This window comes from Poecile atricapillus, chromosome Z (assembly GCF_030490865.1).
Source record: "Poecile atricapillus isolate bPoeAtr1 chromosome Z, bPoeAtr1.hap1, whole genome shotgun sequence".
Taxonomy (NCBI): domain Eukaryota; kingdom Metazoa; phylum Chordata; class Aves; order Passeriformes; family Paridae; genus Poecile; species Poecile atricapillus.
Window position 1 is genome coordinate 32731570 of NC_081289.1, and position 19253 is coordinate 32750822.

The 19253-nt window shown below is 43.0% G+C and overlaps 1 protein-coding gene and 1 long non-coding RNA gene across 2 annotated transcripts in view; both read left to right on the forward strand.

Annotated features, from left to right (window-relative positions):
• The first annotated feature begins 1677 nt into the window (after positions 1–1677).
• Positions 1678–4525, forward strand: LOC131573166 (protein BTG1). Its single transcript, XM_058826862.1, has 2 exons — positions 1678–2078; positions 3245–4525. Exons 1-2 carry the CDS (start codon positions 1931–1933, stop codon positions 3607–3609), a joined length of 513 nt encoding a protein of 170 aa, XP_058682845.1. The 5' UTR covers positions 1678–1930; the 3' UTR covers positions 3610–4525.
• Positions 4526–5922: 1397 nt separating this feature from the next.
• LOC131573373 (uncharacterized) overlaps positions 5923–19253 on the forward strand; it is a 35203-nt gene continuing 21872 nt past the window's right edge. Inside the window, exon 1 of the long non-coding RNA XR_009276184.1 lies at positions 5923–6935. This is a non-coding gene — a long non-coding RNA (uncharacterized LOC131573373). The remainder of the gene's footprint in view (positions 6936–19253) is intronic.

Genomic DNA, 19253 nt, shown 5'->3' on the forward strand with positions numbered 1-19253 from the left:
GAGAAGAAAGGATGGCTGGCACCTGAGGAGCAGCAAGAGCACAGGCCAGGTTGGCAGCTCTTCCCTTCTCACAGAATGGAGGGTCAGCTCATGATTGTTAATGTAATACTCAGAAGTTAGGAAGGGGAAAATGGATGAGACTGTGCTCTAAAACCCACACCAACATTTTTAGTATGCAGTAAAGCTATGAGTTTGAGCTCTTGGGATTATCTTTTGAAGGTGTTTTGCCAATTTCCCTTGAGGCTGGCAGCCTAAGATAGATCTCATGTGCAGAGAAGAGGTCAAAACCATTGTACAGTTACATCTCTCACACCAGATAAGCAAAAAAATCGGCTTACTTTCATCTTTTATTCAAATATTTCACACACGGATTTTTATATATTTCACTGGTGAATTATTTTCATTGAAAAAGAAATGGTGTGTTGCGTGTGCCTTTGTTGGGTTGATTTCTGATCGTCGACTGTAAGAACCGTACGTGCAAATATCAGGCTGTATTTCACTTGAAGCTTTGCAAGGGGGCAGGGCACAAACCCTTGAGAAAGAACAAGCTTTCCATCAAAGAAGCTACGCTTTTGTGTTTTTTAATAAAACCGAAACAAACTAACCAAACGGAAACCTTCTGCCGTTCCTTTCCTCTGCCCTTTTGTTTAGCAGAAAGGGAGACAGAGCACCGGAAGGCCTGAGACTGACACCCTTCTTGGCAGTCACTAGCTGACACATCAGTCCCCCAGGTGCTTTGTGACAGGCCAGCTGGGACAACAGCACAGAGCGATGGGAACGCGCAGGGCGGGAGGGCAGGGCCGGACGCTGTGGTCTGCCTTGTCCGCAGGGAGCGAGGGCCGAGGCCAGGCCGGCGGCCTGTGAGGCGGCTTCGCCCTGCTCCGGCACAAGGGCCCGGGGCCGCCGGCTGCCCGGGAAAGGCTTCGCTCTGCGCGGAGCTCCCCGGCCGGACACCGCGGTTCACAAACGGGAGGGAGCATCACGCTCCGGCTCCCGGACCGCCGGGCACTGCGCGGAGCCATCGGAGCACCCCTGCGCTCCGAGAAAGGGCAAGGGGGCACAGACACATCACCTGCACCTCCCGCGGGCACAAACAACCACCGGTCTGGGAGCGCCCACGCTGCTGTCCTGCTGCGGCCGCCCTTGCGTGGGGAGGCGCCGGCGCGAGGACGCGGCGCGCCGGGGCCGAGCCGAGCGCCAGAGCGGCCGCTCCCGCCCCCGCTTCCCCGAGCGCCGCCCGCCCCCGCCGCTGACGTGGCTCCGCGCTCCCCGGCGACAGCGCGCGGCCGCGGCCCCGCCCGTTACGCGCGGGTTCCCGTGCGGCTCCGCCACTCGCCGGCGCCGCGCCCTGCTCGCGCAGATGCGCGCGGAAACCTGCGCGGGAACGCCCCGCGGTGGCGCGTGCCCTGCCCCCGCACACGCGGCTCCCCGCAGCGCGGGCGCGCGCCCCGGCACGCGGAGGCCCTCGCGCGGGCACGCGGCCCACTGCGCCGACTCCTGCGCGCGCCCCCGGCTCTATTTGTTTACAGCCGATTACGTCACCCACCCCGGCTGGCCCCGCCCCGCCACCCGCCGTCACGATGGTGCGATCGCCGGATTGGCGGCGGCGCGCCCCCGGCGCCATGACGCCACTTCCGGTCGGCGGCGGCTATAAGAGGCGGCGGAGGGCGGGTAGCTCCCTTCGCCCCTCGCCGCAGGAAATGCGGGGAGCGCTGCCGCGGCCGCCGCTGCTGCCGCCGCCCCCCTGCCGTAGGAAGAGGAGGCGGAGGCTGCCTCCCCCGGGATGTGATCTGGGCTCCGCCGCTTGCTCCGCGCCCAGTTAGAGCCGCGCCGCCCCCGTCCCGAACCGCGCCGCTCGCCCCGCGCCCCGGCCCGTCCCGTCCCAGCGCCGGCCGCCCCGGAGAGCTGGCTGCCGCCCGCCGCCGCCTCCATGCATCCCGCCCTGTACACCCGGGCCAGCATGATACGTGAGATCGCCGCGGCCGTGGGCTTCATCTCCAAGTTCCTGCGGACCAAGGGGCTGATGAACGAGAGGCAGCTGCAGACCTTCAGCCAGTGCCTGCAGGAGCTGCTGGCAGGTGAGGGCGGCGTGGGCGCGGCGGGAGCCGCTCCCCCCCCTCCGCCGCGGGCCGTCTGCCCGCTCGGGGCTGGCGGTGGTGCGGGCGACACCACGCTCCGCGGGCTCCCGGAGAGGGGGAAAGGGAAAGATCGGCCCCTCCGAGGGACTGGAGCCCCTCCGCGGGGGGCGACGGCTCCGCGGCCGTGGCTCGGCCCCTGCGGGGATCCTCCGTGCCGAGCTGGCCCGGCGGGTGTGGGAGGCAGGAGCGGGCTGTAAACAAAAGGGGCTCGGGCGTCGCGCAGGCAGCTCCCCCACACACACACCCCCCACAGCCCTTGCCTCCGTAGACAAAGCTTTCGAGCAGCCCGGACTTGAGCTCCGCGCCAAGGGCTCAAACCGCCCGCTTTCCATAAAGATAAATGCTCCGAAGTTGGGTTTTTTTGTCAAGTAAAATTCATCGGTGGACGATAAGTCTTGGTTGCCCTTTCTTCTGGAAGCGTCTCTTAGCCGCCCCAGAGCCCCGGTTAGGAGCAATTGCCGAGGGTTCTGTCATTGCCCTGTGGGTTTTGTTATCCCGAGCCCTCCCAGTGGGCTCGATAGTGGCTACAAGTACCCTCAGATCGATAGGGTTTTGGTTGGGATGGAACTCCTGAGGTAAGTCCTTGGTTTCTCGCCATGGAAAACAGGCTGGGAAGAACAGTGGTGAAATACAGCTTGAGTCAGTCGGTAAATGCTGCTCGGTTTCCTCCCTAGTTATTTTTGGGTGTTCTTAGAATGTGAGAAACTAAGCACGGGTGTGATCTCAAAAGGATGCTGAAACGGGTCGTTTTTCCTATCTGGTTTATGATGTTTTGAAGCTCTTGAGTTTTTCTGTTATGTATTTCTGTATTTTTATATTTGTTTTTCTGAATGCTAGGAAGTTGCTTTTTACTCCTTTCTGGTGGTGGATATTGCTCTCTATACAGTAGCACAAAACAGTAACTTTGTACGAGTGCTTCCCAAGGGACATCGCACTTACGTAAATCATTAAGAAATAAAACCTATAATGATTTTTTGAGTCATTTGATGCTGAAATAACAAGCTTTTTAAGATCTTGAGGTGTGAAATTTGCAAGAGACCAGTAATCGCTGCGTGCATCTTTCGACACGGAATTAAGGAGGATAATGTTTGTTTTTTGTTTTATAGAACATTATAAACACCACTGGTTCCCAGAAAAGCCATGCAAGGGATCAGGTTACCGATGTATCCGGATCAACCATAAAATGGATCCTCTCATTGGACAGGCAGCACAGCGGATTGGATTGAGCAGTCAGGAACTGTTTCAGCTTCTTCCGAGCGAACTCACTCTCTGGGTTGACCCGTACGAAGTGTCCTATCGCATTGGAGAGGATGGCTCCATCTGTGTGCTGTATGAAGCTGCACCAGCAGGAGGTAGCCAAAGTAACACCAACATGCAAATGGTAGACAGCAGAATAAGCTGTAAGGAGGAACTTCTCTTGGGCAGAACTAGCCCTTCCAAAAGCTACAATATGATGACTGTATCAGGTTAAGATATAGTCTGTGGATGGATCACCTTAAAATGGATGGATAAATTTGGTTTTTACTTTGGGTGGGCACCTCTGGGGATGGATTATGGAATTTAAACCATGTCACAGCTGTGAAGATCTGGCACACGTTAGAGTGGTATATTTTAAAGTGACAGTGCCATAGTTTGGACAGTACCTTTCAGTGATTTAATAGCCTGTGAGTCAAAATGATTGCAGCTTGCTAGGGAGTAAGAAGATCTAGGAAGTGTCAGTTTCTCCAAGACACCTGACTTAATTTCTACACCAATTTTCAACCCCGATCTGTATTTATAAAGTGATTCTCTGCAGTAGGTCTTGCAGAGTAAATTTGCACTATTACATTTATTAATTGTTAGCATTTTTGGCAGCTCAGTAACAAGACTTATGAACACCATAGTACTGGAAATTTTAATTTTCAGACTTTTACCTAGCACTTACAAATATGTATAAATGTACATAAGATAAAATAGTAAGAATGACCTGGGGAAATGGTCAGATCTTTACATTGGCCTCAAAAGTAGCAAGTGATCAGAATCTGCCATGGCAACAGGCTTTAAAAAGACCATATAAAGACACTGTCTGAACTGTGGTGTTAGCACCAGCCAGCTATCTGTACATTTGCTAGCTTGTAGTTTTCTAAGACTGAGTAAACTTCTTATTTTTAGAAAGTGGAGGTCTGGTTTGTAATTTCCTTGTTCTTAATTGGGTAAAAGTCTTTTCCACAAACCACCATCTATTTTGTGAACTTTGTTAGTCATCTTTTATTTGGTAAATTATGAACTGGTGTAAATTTGTACAGTTCATGTATATTGATTGTGGCAAAGTTGTACAGATTTCTATATTTTGGATGAGAAATTTTTCTTCTCTCTATAATAAATTGTTTCCTATCTTGGCATTTTAATTAATCTCTTGTCGTGATTACATAGGATCAGTTAAATTATTTTTGTCTCACAGTAGAAATAAAATAGGTACTATAAAGGCTTAATAACATCAATGGCACCCTGATGCTAGGGAACACTTGGTTCAGACCTGGATTAATGAAGACCTCACATACAAATGCTTGGGAAGTTTAGGGGAACACAATGTATGTGTCACTTTAGACCTTGTAAAATCAGTCAATGTGGAAATAACTCCAGGGCCAATAATTCCAGGATATGAGGAAAAGGTACAGAAATAACATCCACCAAAGATGACTTGAATAAATCCAGAGGATTAAAGTTTACTTGGCTTCCTGATGAAGGATATAGCAAACCTAAATGTCCATTTTGACCTACTTGCTCACGGGTTCACAGTTCTTACCTGATGGATTCCCTGCACAATAAGAGTTGGGACAAGTGTCCCTTAGCCTTAAGAGCAGCTTGCTGCCTTTTGCTTTCTTCAGATGCAAGACTTTCACTTTAGAAATCATTAAGATTGGATTCAACAAAAGGTATGTTGATCTTTTTTCCCAAACTTAAAAGGTTGGCTGAGGCAAAGTGAGAAGCCCATACTTAAATGTGTATTCATAGTTAATGAATGATGCAGAGATGTGATTCACTTAAGCACCACACTAATGTCGTTTGTGTACAGCACTGGCAGATACACTTGAGAAAAATTCCTTACTGCTCTATTTACACTTGTTAAAGTGCTGGAGTAAAACTCAAGACTTTTCTGTTCCTTATCTCCTGTACTTTGTTCTGTGAGTGTTTAATAAAAGGCCTACCCACCGTGGTCACTTCAGTCACAAGAACTGCTGTGGGTGCGCTGAATGAAAAGAAAGCCATCATTACTTGCCAGCCAAGCTTGCAAGCTATGGGAGAACTGAGCATCAGACTTGCCGGGAGTTGTTGCAGCTCCTGTTCAACTATGAATTAGCCTTTACAATTAGTCAGCGGTAAAGTGTTGTATCTCCAGTTCTTGTCTGTGTAGTATAGCTGATCTGTAATACAGCTGGTTATGTATAAGCAAAACATAAGACTGAACTGTCCAGCTGCTTTTTATTTTTTTTTTACCAATTTCTTTCCCTCTGTTTTTTGGAAGTTCACCTTTACAAATATGATTTTTACCATGATCTGCATATGCATGGCAATATTCAGCACTTCTAAGTATTGCTAGGGCTTCTCTGGCACTGTGGCTTTCTGGCATAGGCTGGTGGAAGCATAAGTGCTCCCGAAGCAGTGAACTTCAATGACCTTGCTTTGTAGGCATCTGACAAAAGATGTATTACTAAAGCTTCAGAGTGAGCCTGTGTTATAGTAAAGTACATGTGTAACTCACACATACAGTCAAAGTTTAGGCTTATATTTTGACATCTTAAAAATTCTCTTAAGATGACACTTTAAATTGTTAAATCTGTAAGCAAGAAATTTATTCTAGTGGTAGGAGTACTCAAAGACATTTCTGTTGTGTTATGTGTCCACAGACAACAGAAGTGTATCTGACTAGAAAGAAAACACTGAGCTTGGCTTTAAAGCTATATTAAACTTTCATGAAGCTCACTGCTGACTGAACTATGCTTGGTATATTGTGGTGCTGCCTGCAGTCTTTTCTGCTGCACAGCAAGAACAGCATCAGAAGGGGTAGCTGTATAGTTGGTCTTTGACGTGAGCTGTGCACATTATGAAAGCATCAGCTGTCAGTACTTTCTTTTTGGTAAATTAAGCATAGCTTTGTGAGGCAGCAAGTGTTCCATCTGTGAGACAGGCATGTGATACTGAACCAAGAGTGAGCCTGCTCCTTTAGATGGTTAACATTTTAGTCCTTTTACGGTAAGGTGCTTTCATTCATGGCACAATTTTTAACTGCAGCTGTAACTAGTAATTGGTACAACCCATGTCCTTAGAGTTGCTGGGATTTATTCCAGCTGGAATTTAAATATACCCCAACGTGCACACAATGTGCTCTTGTCTGATTTTGAAAGTACTTAGCATACTGTGGCAGCAGGGCATAAGGACTCCTGAGAGAAGTGGACTATGTCTGCAATAGTAGGCTGTTGCCAATCCTGTGTTTTGCTGCAGGTAGAACAAACAGCACACTAAGCTAAATGCTTGTCACTTTTGAATTTCATTTAAGGTGCCATTATGAAACCGGCAAGGCTGTTATTTTAATGCAAATGTTAGAGATGAGAACACATTCAAGACCTGCTTGCTCAGTGCACGTTAGTTAAATTAGTTGACTTTCCTTGAGGATCCTGTAGTTCTGAGGGCAGTCTCAGCTGTACGCAGCTCTGATGTTACAGCTCTTCTCAGAGAGATGGACCAGTCTGCTCAGACTTGACCATTCTGTGAATGTCTTTTTTATAAAGTGTACAGTTGCTTTCTAGTTTATGCCAGGTGAGCAAATGTTTGGTTTTTTTTTTTAATTTTTCTGGCAGCATGTTCCTCCACTGTGCTACTGTGTGGTATCAGATCCTACCACTCAATGCTACTTTTGTATTTTATGTTTGGTGCTCCTCCTATTACACGTATCCTGTAAGATATTTGTTGTTTTGTTCTCTTGGCAGTTGTTTTTCTCCTGCTTGTTCTGGAGATGTACATCTGGCTTAAGCAGCCATTTGGACCATAATTTTTTTTCTTCCTGTAGATCTTACTGTCATTCTTAGGTTTGAATAGAGATGTGAGGATTCTCATTTGTTTGCTAATAATGCTGATTTTTTCTCTTTTCTGCTGACTGCAAAGATTTTCAAGTAGATCTTTCTATGACAGGCCTCTGCCACAAGATTTTGTTATTATTGGTTTGTTCTATCAATTTGCATGAGAATTTGGAAATAACATGAGGCACTTTTCTGATGTGAAAATACCATCACTGGCTTATACTTTTGTTGTATCTCATATTGGATCAGTTCATAGGATAAGAAAGTCATTCTTATTTACCACAAAATGAGTTTTCTTGGGTCATATCAAGTTGTATGTCTCATGCCATAGCTTAGAGATGACAATTTTGAAGGCTAAATATTGTTAAGCCTGTATGTTTCTGACTTCAATTTAAATGGCTAAAGGAAAAGCATGAGAGATGATTTAGTACCAGGGGGAACTGTACTACAGCAGTAGAACCTTACAAAACAGTTTACTGATGTGCAAACCATAAAGAATCCAGTTAGTGCTCCTGGAGTGGTGGTTTGTGCTGATGCTTGTAAACATTTCTGTCACCAAATTAAGCAGATGTCATGGAACATGAACACTCAATACACATAAGGTGTCCTTCTAATTAACCTTGTTTGTTTATGCTGGGAGAATATGATCTCTTGTTATTGTGCAGGCTAGCAATGAATACGACAAAGAACATTGCTGCTTTTCTTCTTTGTGTGTCTATGTAAAGCTTATTTCTGAATTTCCATAAATCAAGTAGTACTCTGCATTTTACAAAGTTTCCTCTACTTGATGCCATAATTTTAAGGGAAAATAGTTTATACTGGCAAAAGCTGCCACTTCACTGAAGAGCATTAAAGCTGTTTTTTACTTTAAAGAATGAAACATGTATGGACTGGAGATAAATAGTTCTCCTAAAAAAGGGAATGTGTATTTACACATTCTTGGTGTAATAGCAGAGGTTATTTTTACACGTTTCAGATTTACATTCCAATGTGAACACTGAGAAGCAGGATGTTAATTCAGTGGCTTTCAGGGGTTGGTAGAGCAAGCTGGGCTTAGACAATAAATGCTGTATTAATAGTTAGCAGTGACAATTTCATCAACATAGGAATTGCGGGGTATAATTAACATCAGTTGCTTTGACACTATGCTTTTAATGTATGGTTTCAACCTTTCTTTCAGTAGCAGTTGGAGAATGCACTGTGACAAATTATTGCTGATACAAAGTAGGTCAACAGTAAAATGGCTGACTTACCATAAATGAACAGATCTAAATTATTGTTAACTTCATGTCTAGTGGAATTTTCTTAGTGGCTAAGGCTGTGCTCTCGTGTTTCTCAAGCGTGAACCTTGTGTACAGCTTTTCCTAACTCCTTATTTCCTAACCATTTGATATTTTTGTCTAAACAAGAAGGAGCATTTCCTCCCAGCTGCTGGGAAGAAATCCACGCAAGCAGTAGTGCTGCATGCCTGACAGCAGATGTTTGCCCTTGTAGTATTGCAATTCTGTGACTGCAAAGCTGGCAAGGAGAATTGACTCGCAAGGAAAGGAAAACAAGTAAAATGCTGCATCTTCAAGTTTCATGTTTTCTTTACTGAAAGTGACTGGTGACAACGTATCATGAAGAGAAATAGGATGATACTGGATGAGAAAAATCCCAGGCTGAGAGAATGTCGATTATGTTTTTGCACAGCAAAGTGATTCCTGTGATCAGCTGCTCAGTGTCATCATGGCTTGCAACAGTCTTCTAATGTTTTCTCAAGAGGCATAGCTTTTACATTTTAGACATCAGGAAAGATAGATATCTATCATGTCTTTTAGATATCTAGCTTTCAGATTCTCTGGGGCACTGTAAAATCCAGTGTGATTGTTTTACGTGCTGATTATGTAACTGAATAAAATGATAAACATTAGCATGGTAAGGATGCAAGGGAGGAGAACTTCATTCTTCTTGGAGCAGCTTTGAATGTATGCAAGGAGCAGCAGTGTCTGGAATGCCCAACGACAGTGTCAGGGCTGGGGATGCTGCCCGGCATTCACATTTGGGTTCCAGGCAGCAGCACTTACCTAAGGAGCTCTAACATGGAGCTTGGGTACATCTTCTGACTCACAGATCAGCTTAAAGGCAGATTTCTAGTACCAATGATATCATCTGATGACATTGGCTGCAATTAAGAGTTTCCAACAGTGTGCCCTTGCTTTCCTATATTCTATGAAGTTCAATTATTGCTTTTTGTAACGTAAGAATATGTAATAATCGGTGGGTTTGGAGTTTTGCTGTGCACAAATTAATGAGTTTCTTATATGTTAAAAGGAATGTTGAAAGACAGTATTTCTTCTCTGCACTGAAGTTTAAACAAAGTTTTATTTGTATGTATATGGGGTACAAATATAGATTTCTTGTATAACATATATATACACACACATTTAATAATTAGTCTATTTTTCAGTGGGTCATCCTGAATTCCCTGCTGGCTGTGATTTAATTCAAGTCACTGCAGGTATTCTGAAGATTGTAATTTTGCATAGGTGGGGGGCAATTATCCTCTTTATTCACTTTTTATGCCTTAGGACTCTGGTATTAACAGGAGCATGTATTCTTATTTTTCTCTTTAATTTTTCAGTATGTGAATTTGAAGCTTGACTCAATTTGCTACTCAGTTGAGTAGATTTTCCTGGGTTTTCTGTGTTCTAAAGCAAATTGTAGTTGTCTAGAGGAATGTTTGCAACATTTTAATCAGTGTGATGCCAGGCTGACAGGAAATAAAGCAAAGATACTTTTTTACTTTGTACATTCACACCAACAGTTTGTAACATAGGAGAGAGGTTTCTCTGGTTTCTGGTAAGCAGGTGGCTGAACTGCTTCAGTTCAATCAACCAAGGGTCCTTTTTGTTTGAGCCTAGCACGCTTCCCTAGATGGGTGCAACAGAACAGTTGCTTCTGTATGGTAACATTCACTTTCTATAGTGTGTAAATTAGGTATTTGTTTACAGGTGTCAGAAACTCCATAGCCTCACCACAAAATAAAATCAAGGTGCTTGTGTGGCACATTTAATGCTATAAAGTTATACTAGTGATGTTAACCAACTTTGCAGTTCCACCTCTAGATGTAGCCTTTGTTATAATAATTTAATTTTTAACTCCTATCTTCCCGCTTCCTTTGTCGCTTGCAGCCTATTGTCTAACTCCCTCGCTTGCAGGCAGCATGAGGTCATTCTGTTTGTGGATCAAACTGTAGGGAAAAAAAAGAAGGCAGTGGAAATGGCAATATCAGCCTGAATCAAGATGACATTAAAGAAAATGATAAATTTAGTTCGATATTTGTAAAGGACCTGTGTCTGTGTGATGAAGGTACCAGACTCTAAATTTTGATGGTGTTTATCATTCTTTCTTTGTTGTCTGCATACATTTAACATAGGTGAGGCTTTTGTAATATAATTGAGGAAAAACATGTCACAGATATGTAAGTACTTTTTAGAAGGAACAGCTGAACAAATATGTCTGCTTGATTGTTTATCCAAATGTTCCTATGACTATCTTCAAAGCTTGTTGCTTACAGAATTGACAAGCCCTGCATCATGAACAGCAGAACCCTGGCTCTGAATACTGAAATGATAGTTTCTGCAATTATTCAGTAGAAAAATACGTGCATGTCACTCAAATTTGAAATCACTATTCATAGAGTTTACTGAAGTTGAAGTTAATTCCAAGCCAACCTGATATGTGTACAAAATGTCACCTGAATTATTAAACTGATGTAACCCCATGGTAAATTCTGCAGTACAGATATGTGATTTATTTTTCTTGCCCCTTTTGTTACACCCTCGTCTCTACAGGAACATCCCTTTGCAAGCATTTTACAAACAATAAAATGAAGATTGGTGTTCTGATGTTTTAAAATACAAGACCTCAGCCTCTGCACATTCCTAATTTTACTGGTATGAGTACCATGAAGCCTTTTAACTTATTCATGTGAATATGTCATATGCACTTCAGTATTTTATGAGATCAAGTATGTGTCAAAAGCTTTCTTAGTGAAGCAGAAATGTACTTTTTATTATTTCCATAGGCCCTGAAAGGCACATTAAGGTCTTTATTATTGACTGAAAAGAAACTTTCTTCTTTATTACTGTAGAATAGAGATAGTGAATAGGCTGAAAAGAGAATGCTGCACACCTACTGCATCATGATCTCATTCTCAACATGATTGCCTCGGTGCTTGCCAGTTCCAATGTTCATGAGTCACACTCCAGTATGTGATTTGCTTAAAAGCAATAAATGTCAGCACTTTTATTTACGATCTGCCTTTGAAGATTTGGAAGTCATAACTTCAACACATTTTTTTTCTATGACCGTGAAGGCTAGGAACTGGCTTTACCTTTCTCTTTTAAATGAAAGATGAAAGCTTTGATTGATGTATTGCTCAGTCTGACCTAGCTGCAGTGGGTTAAGATGTGTAACTATCCAAACCCACTTCTTCCTCCACTTTGGGAGAAATTACCATTCTGGTAGGTGGGGTGGCAGAAATGGCTTTTCTGACTCTTGCTCAAAATTAGCTGAAGTTGTTGGGGTCGCTAGACTTGCGTCACGTCAGACTGAAATGCCTGAGCCACAGTGGGAGCCCAGTGCAGGGGAGCTGACAGCCTCCGGCAGGCAGCTGGGGGTGTTGGAATCGGGATGAGCTCAGCACCTGTACGTGAGAGCCTCTCTTGTCACCTGCCTGTGAGAGCTGGCTGTGCTGAGCAAACGCTCCCGTGCTGGAATTTTGGGAAGGGGTCATGTGTGATCTGTGGGGGAGGGAGAGAAGTGGGAAAGGTGAAAGACCAGACAAATTATCCATATGGTGAGTCAGTGGGAAAGAACTGAATGCAATTCCAGCCTAATTATGATTCATAGCTACACTGTTTATAGTTCTTGAGAGAGTGTCTGATCACATGGGCTGCAATGTACACGTTTATATGCTGTCCTTGAGGACAAATGAGGGAATTTACAAGGGAAAAAAAGCCCAACAAGCTTTCAGTTTTAGCTTACATCTTTCTTGTGTGCTTTTGAAAGTTTCCATTTATTCTAACTCTCATCGCCCCAGGCTCCTGTGCTAATAAGCCTGGCAAATTTTGTTTCTGAACTAATAAGTGTGCTTGCTAGAAGCCTTACAAGCATTGTAGAGCAGTTTTTAAGACACCTACGGGAACGTGGGGTGCTGCTCTGCAGTGTTCGTGTTACCTGCTCACCAGGCAGCACAGCAGCCCTGCTTTGGGGAGCTGGCTTTGCACATTCACTACTCAGTGGATAAACCTATCCTTCATCCTCGTGGTCCTTGAGTTTGCTGTGTGCTTGACTGCCTCCACTGTTACCGTAGTCCCAGATAAATGGCAGTGCTGATTTGCTGGAATTAGGTTCTCAGGTGATGGTTCTCTCTGGAGGCTGCTTTTCAGACACAGCTGTGGGCAGTGTGGATCCTGCCCATGTTGCAGATACATTCAGACAGCAGCCAGGGCAGCTGCAGTGATGTAGAAGGCAGTTATTCTGGTGGTGGTGGTGGGGTATAAGATAAACTACAAAAAGATCTTTTTGGCTAATGATTCCTAGAGAAAGAACCCTTTAAAGTGGAAGTTATTCAGAGGGAGGTAATTGTGGTTGGGTGGCTGTTCCTGTGGTGGGTCTGCACACCACCTTCCGTTTTCAGGAATGGTCACATTACTTGAAATATTTAACAGTCCAGTCACAAGCTGCATGTATGTAGAGGTACACCCATGCAAGTATACAAGAACCTAAATTATTACTATGAAAGAAGATACTGAAATGGCATAAAATGTGTGAGAAGTTTCTGCAAATACTATGATAAGGTTAAGGAATTATTGTTGCAAAATATTTATGAGAAAAGTGGTGGGCACAACCAAGGGCAAGAAAGCCCCTAGAGCCTTTCTCCCTGGAAATGTGATGAGAATTCTTCTACATAGATTTTTTTATCTGATGTTCTTCCTTTTGGAGAAATGGTAGGGAGAGGAGGGAACAAGAGAAACTGGAGGGTGGAAAATCAAATAGAAGTCTAAAGGTAGGTCGTGTTAAATGTCATTGCAAAATACTTGAGCCATGAACCAATGCCCGTTTATGAGCTACCTGTGACATAGGTGTCGTTTGATTTGACATAATTTGGTTGGTTCTTATCAGGAGTTGGAGGGAGTGATCCATAGGGGAAGAAAACAATTTCAGTGAGGCTTTTCACCTCTCTTAGTGCTCAGCATCCCGCTGAGAATGCCTCTCCCTGTCCTGTTGTCTGCCTCTCTGAGGTAATTTCTGTGCCTGAGCCCGAGACCTGTTCCCTAGACTCTTCCTGATGGTCAATGAAGAGAAGAAACACACCCTTCACAGGAAAATCCTCAAATGGATTTCAGTGTCCCAGGCTAGAAGGGATGCACTCTAGAGTGAGCACTGGTTCTCTTCACATGAAGTGGGCGAGAGCTTGCTCAGATATCACTGACTGTATCTTGTTAGGTGAGCCTCACCCTCTCCTGAATGGCCCCACACATAATGTACCTTAACTTGCAGTATACTGATTAAGATACCTGTTTTACTAACTCCTAGTGCCCCAAGTGAAGGGTAGCTAACTGCTCACATGTTCATTTTGAAATGCACTGGAACTGCAGTACCTTAGAGGAAATAATTAGCAGTGTGTTTCCTGAATTTCGGGAACATGTTCCCGAGTAGTTGGAACGCTGGAAATTTATTTCTGAGAAGTTGCAGGGTTTGGCTCACCCCATGGCATCTTCCTGTGCTCTGTGACTGTGGGCATGCACACTTTTTGCCAGGTAATAGGAAGAAATAAGTATTTATTTTAGTCCTCATCTCATGCTTTTGGTTTTAAAAAGTCAGTTACCAAACAAGAGGCCGAATTCAGATGTTTTGTTTCAAACTAAACTGGAAATTATTGGATTCACTTTGGATTGATGTTAAAGTTAATCACTAATCAAGTTAAGCTCACTGGACATTTTATGTCCAGCTTCCTTGAGAAAAGAGTACTCCAGTAGGACTTAAACACACTCCTGGCTGGTTTGTTGTTTTTTGTGTTTGTTTGGTTTTTTTGGCTTTTTTTATATGAGCTACACTGACTTTACATGCAAAATTCACTGGACTGGCTTGTTTTTATTCCAGCTGCCAGGCAGCAGTCCTGTGTTGTGTACAGGGAATTTAGCTGGGCTCCTGCTCATGGGTGGTGGCTGTTGGAGCTGTAGCCCTGTCAGATAAATTGAAGCCTCAGCTCAGTTGTGTGGGGTTATGATGGGAGTAGCAGGCTGGCAATAAACAGTTTGCAGATTCACAGGGTAGGACAAGGGTCTTTTATCAGGTGGCTTTGCAAGCCCAGAGGAATAGAAAAGCATTGTGTGATAGTGGCTACCAAAGTGCATGGGATGTATGCTAGCTGCATCCTGGGAGGTGCCTGGTGAAGGGACTCTCCTGACAGTTTAACACAATTGTTTTCTTGAGTCAAACCCTCTGGGTGATAGATGCTGCCTGTAGTACTCTGCAGTCTTGCAAAAATTGTGCCATTCCCAGTACTACTGCTGGTTTCTTGGGGAATCTTAAGGGCCTTAGATGGTACTACTTTTGTGTAATAGCTAGAGATCATACTTGTTCACCTTTTGTTTTCTAACCCACTGATAGAGGTATTGACAGTTAACCATAGTCAGAATAGCATATATTCTGGGTATTTTGTATTTTCCTTTCATAGGTCCAGATTATTGCTATCTTTGTCTTCTCACACATCCATTTGCACAAGAGGGGTGTGCTGTTGCCAAGCTTTGGGGCTCTAAAGTCCAGACGGGTGGCTAGGGAGCCAGTGCAACTCTAAGATCATCATTATGAAATATGAAACAAATTTTAGAAACAGCAGTGTCTGCCCTCTTCTCTTACTTTAGGAGATGTCTAGCACTCTCCAAAGTGTTTGTTTTTTGTGGTTTTTTTTTTTCTCCATGAAACTAGGGTGAGGTTCATGTTGAGTTGGCATGTGAAATAGGGCTTTCTCATGGCTTGGAGGATGCTTGGACATCACAAGGAAGAGTAGCCAGGGTAAATAGAGGAGCAGAGAGCCGTAGAACTCTTACAAGTTCCCTGTTTTAGGTGGTGCACTGAGCTCCACCTTATCTTTCATTGAATGTGTTGTAAATAAAGCTGCCTCCTACTCCTGTTTGCCTGTCAGCTAAAGCTTCCAAGATGAGTGATGGTGAGAGGGGCCAGGCAGGGGCTCATCTTCACAGGAGCACATGAGCCCTTTAACTTTCATTGTTTCTCATTAGATTTTCACTTGTGTTTCCTTTACAAGGTAGGAGGCAGTCTCTGTTTTTATCTTGTGCTCTGTTTTATTATATACAATGATATTTAAATGTCCCCTGTCAGCTGAATATCACAGGTTTTGCGTGATGATGTGTTGATCTGGTCATGGAATTAATTTATGCCACCTGTAAAGTAATAGGCTTAGAAATAAATAATGGCAGCTCACTTCCTTTTGCCTAGTTTGATTTTTCAAAGTAAGTTACTATTTAGTCTTGACTTTTCATCTATACCTGTGAATACTAATGATTGTTTTAGTTACATCCACTAAAAACTTTCTTAGCTGACTAGTCATTCATATTAAGTCGATTTTTGTTCAGATTAGATAGGTTCAGCCAATATTTTGATATATATTTATATATTTGATAAATATTCAGATTACAAATATTTTACATAGATTACACAGATTATTGTTACCTTGGATTACAGGGAAAGATGTTGATTTGCAGAAAATTAATTTCCTCTTTGAATGTGGCAATATAAGACTGCATTGTGGTTTAATTCTTTTAGATTGTGTCTGCTCTTACTCTCACCAAAACACATTCTCAGGCTCTACTTGATTTCAGAGAAAGGAGGATTTGTCCCTTGGTGCTCTAACATACAGAGTTTTCATTTGTTTGGATATTTTTTCCAGTCTTAATAGCTTTGTTAAGAACTGTGTAATGTATCATAGGACACAATAAATGGAGCAGAACTGCCTGTTCTCAGAAAGACTGTCAATGGAGACTCATCACTGAATGGAAATGCTTCCAGTCAGGTTCTACAGGGACCAGCACTGTAAAAGTGCTGTTAAGGATTTTCAATAGTGTTTTGAAAGTTCATATAAAATCCCTTCTCTTAAAATGCCTGTGTGCCACCATTTGGAGGAACACAAACAAGGGCAATAAAGTGCTGATACTGAGTGGTCCATATTGCTTATAAGCAGTCTGTTTATGTTATATTTGACCTTACTGAAACTTATTCAAGGTCAGGAGTAAGAAATACAGGTCCTCTGTCTATGCAGTGGGAAACTGTGTGCAGTGGCTGGGATAAATTTGCAGCTTGGCAGATGAGCAAGAGTAGCAGCTGACAGCACAATGTTAGGGCAGAAAGTGAGAGACCCTTGGGTGTGTAACAATTGGCCAAAGGAAAGGTGTGATTTTACTTTGAAATACATGACAGATGCTGGGAAACTGCTTCTCATGTTGCTGTCAATGTTGGTGTAAGGACTTCAGAAACTGGGGAGCGGGCTGAGCAGTGCCACTAGGCTGACATCGGGGTTGAAAGAGCTCTCTATCCTGGTTAGCATATCAAAAGGACAGGTCTGAGAAGCCACTTAACCACCTGAAAGGACCTTCCCTGCATCAAGTACTGGGTGAGGAAGAATCCTACAGCCTTACGGAAAGGACATAATGGAAAGTCTGGGAACTACCTGAATCGAGGCATTTTTGGGAAGTAGAAGAGGCATTTTTCACAATGAGTTTAATCCTTTGGGCAGCCTACCAAAGGCATCAAGACCCCCATTTCCTGATGGCTGCATATCAAGGCCATGTGACTTGCTGGAAAACATACCTAAGTTAAACAAATTTAGTAGGTTTGTTATTTGAAGATGTATGAAATGTGGAGACCTGAATATCCTGAGAGGTTGAAACAATAGAAAAAATAATAACATATAAAATTATAATTTATTTTTGTCCTTAGACTGAGTTTACAAATGTCTAAGTTTTTATATTTTGGCCATTTTCTCATTTTTCCTGCATTCCTTGAACAGTAACTGGGCATACCATGCTGTGTAGTTAGTCATTCTTCACATGTGGGTATGAAGTTTGTTAACAGTATGCAGGTTTTTTTGTGCTTTCTTCCCAAGCTCTGCCTCAAGCAGCTGCCCTGACAACAAAAAAGAAAAACCCCTCATAAATATTTCATATGAGTATTTAGGGATCAGCTTTTTCTTAGAGAGGAAGGACCTTCCTCCCAATACTATCAATTATACATACACTTTTAGAGACTGTTCTTTTGTTTTCAAGGCTCGCTAAATTGGTTTAAGCTCTGATTCTTTAAAATACTTGCATGATTAAACAATCTGTATGTACCAATAAACAATGCCTTTTCAAACACTTGGTCTTACTTCACTTTTCTGAGTGTACTCAACTCTTCTATCATTATGAAAGTGAAGAAATATAAGAAAACTTCTGTTCTGGGAGACATAAAGGAGTACACAGAAGCACTGAAAATGAAGCCTTGTATTTTCACCTGAACTGGTATAAGAAGCCTGGAGGAAAGGGAGAGGTTCTCAAAGAATCTTGAAAGGCAAAGGTGTTTTTACTGCTCTTTTTATACTCTTGAAATTGTGACCTTTCAAAAGTAATATTTTAATTTCTTTGATGCCTGCTTTTTTGCTTATGTTATCATTTTGAGCTCACAGTTTAGTGGGTAGAGGATAAGGTAAATAGAAAAGGGAAACAAAAACATACCCAGAGTTTACATCAGAAAAGTGACTGAATGACTAAAAGAAACAGATGTTTCAATGCATGTTTAAACATGTATTAGAACCCCAAATACATCTCAGAAGTGCAGATCATCAGTTGCCATTTCATAGTGGCAAAGAAGTTACCTGCTTCAGATTCCTCATGGCTTTGAACTGTCTCTGTTAAGTACAGTATTTCAGGATGGACCACAGTATTGAAAGATAGAAGTTTGATTGATCTTGTCTTTTATTTTCATAAATGCACTAGTGTCTAGAAATTAAAACACAGATTACACTCAAGCTTCCAGGAGGTGAGACTCCCCCAAATAAGGGGCATAAAAGCTCAATAAATGTGATTGAAAAGCACTAGCATTCTTTATACATTGACCAGAATGTTGTAGCGTGGTGTGCTGTAGGGGATGGGAGAACACAGGTTATCCAGCTCTCTGACTGTGAGGTGTGTTTCTTATTTAAGCAGTTACAGAACTCATCTTTAATTTATTTTTGCTTAAACACAAGTTCAGACAAGAAGCCTAAATGAACAAGGAACTTTTGTTTTTCACTGTATACTCCGTCAATCATTATTAAACCTAACTTCTTGTATAACCTCTGCATTTTGGTGAGTCAGTCAGATCCATGGAAGTGATCCCTGTGGCCAGACATGCAGGTATTGCATCAATAAACATAGGATGGTTTTCCTGCATTTTACTGTTATGATTGGGAAGCAGTTAATTTTGGAAGCTTGCAGCTGCATTTTGTTTTAAATTGACATTATGTATGAGCCTTTTGGTGGCTCAGAATTACCTTATTTTTCTTTGCCAGGAATATTGCTCTTTATTATTTTTCTTAAATAAAAGACCCATAGAGATTTCCATCAATTTTTGTGAAAGAATCTGTATGAAATAATTCCTGCAAGACAGTGAGGGAAAAGGGGCTGAAGCTAAGGATCCTGGACATCCTGTCCTGTCTGTACTCCTTGATACAAAATATCTTTGCCTAAGTTCATGTCTGTCCTGCTGCGGTAATGCTGAAAGTAGCCATTTACAAACAAAAATTGCATTGTAACTGTAATACTGAAAGAGTTTGATGTGCTTGAGTAAATGGACTTTAGGGACCTGAAACCTTGTGCACTGTTGTGTTGGTGGTGAAAGAAGCAGCTTTGTCCTCTGAGAAGCCGTGATCCTGTGCCTTTTTTTCTGGCTCCTTCCACAGAAATGTGCCTTGGGAGCAGCCCTGGGGAGCAGCAGCCCAAGTATTGCACCAGATTTGCATCAGCAGAGAGCC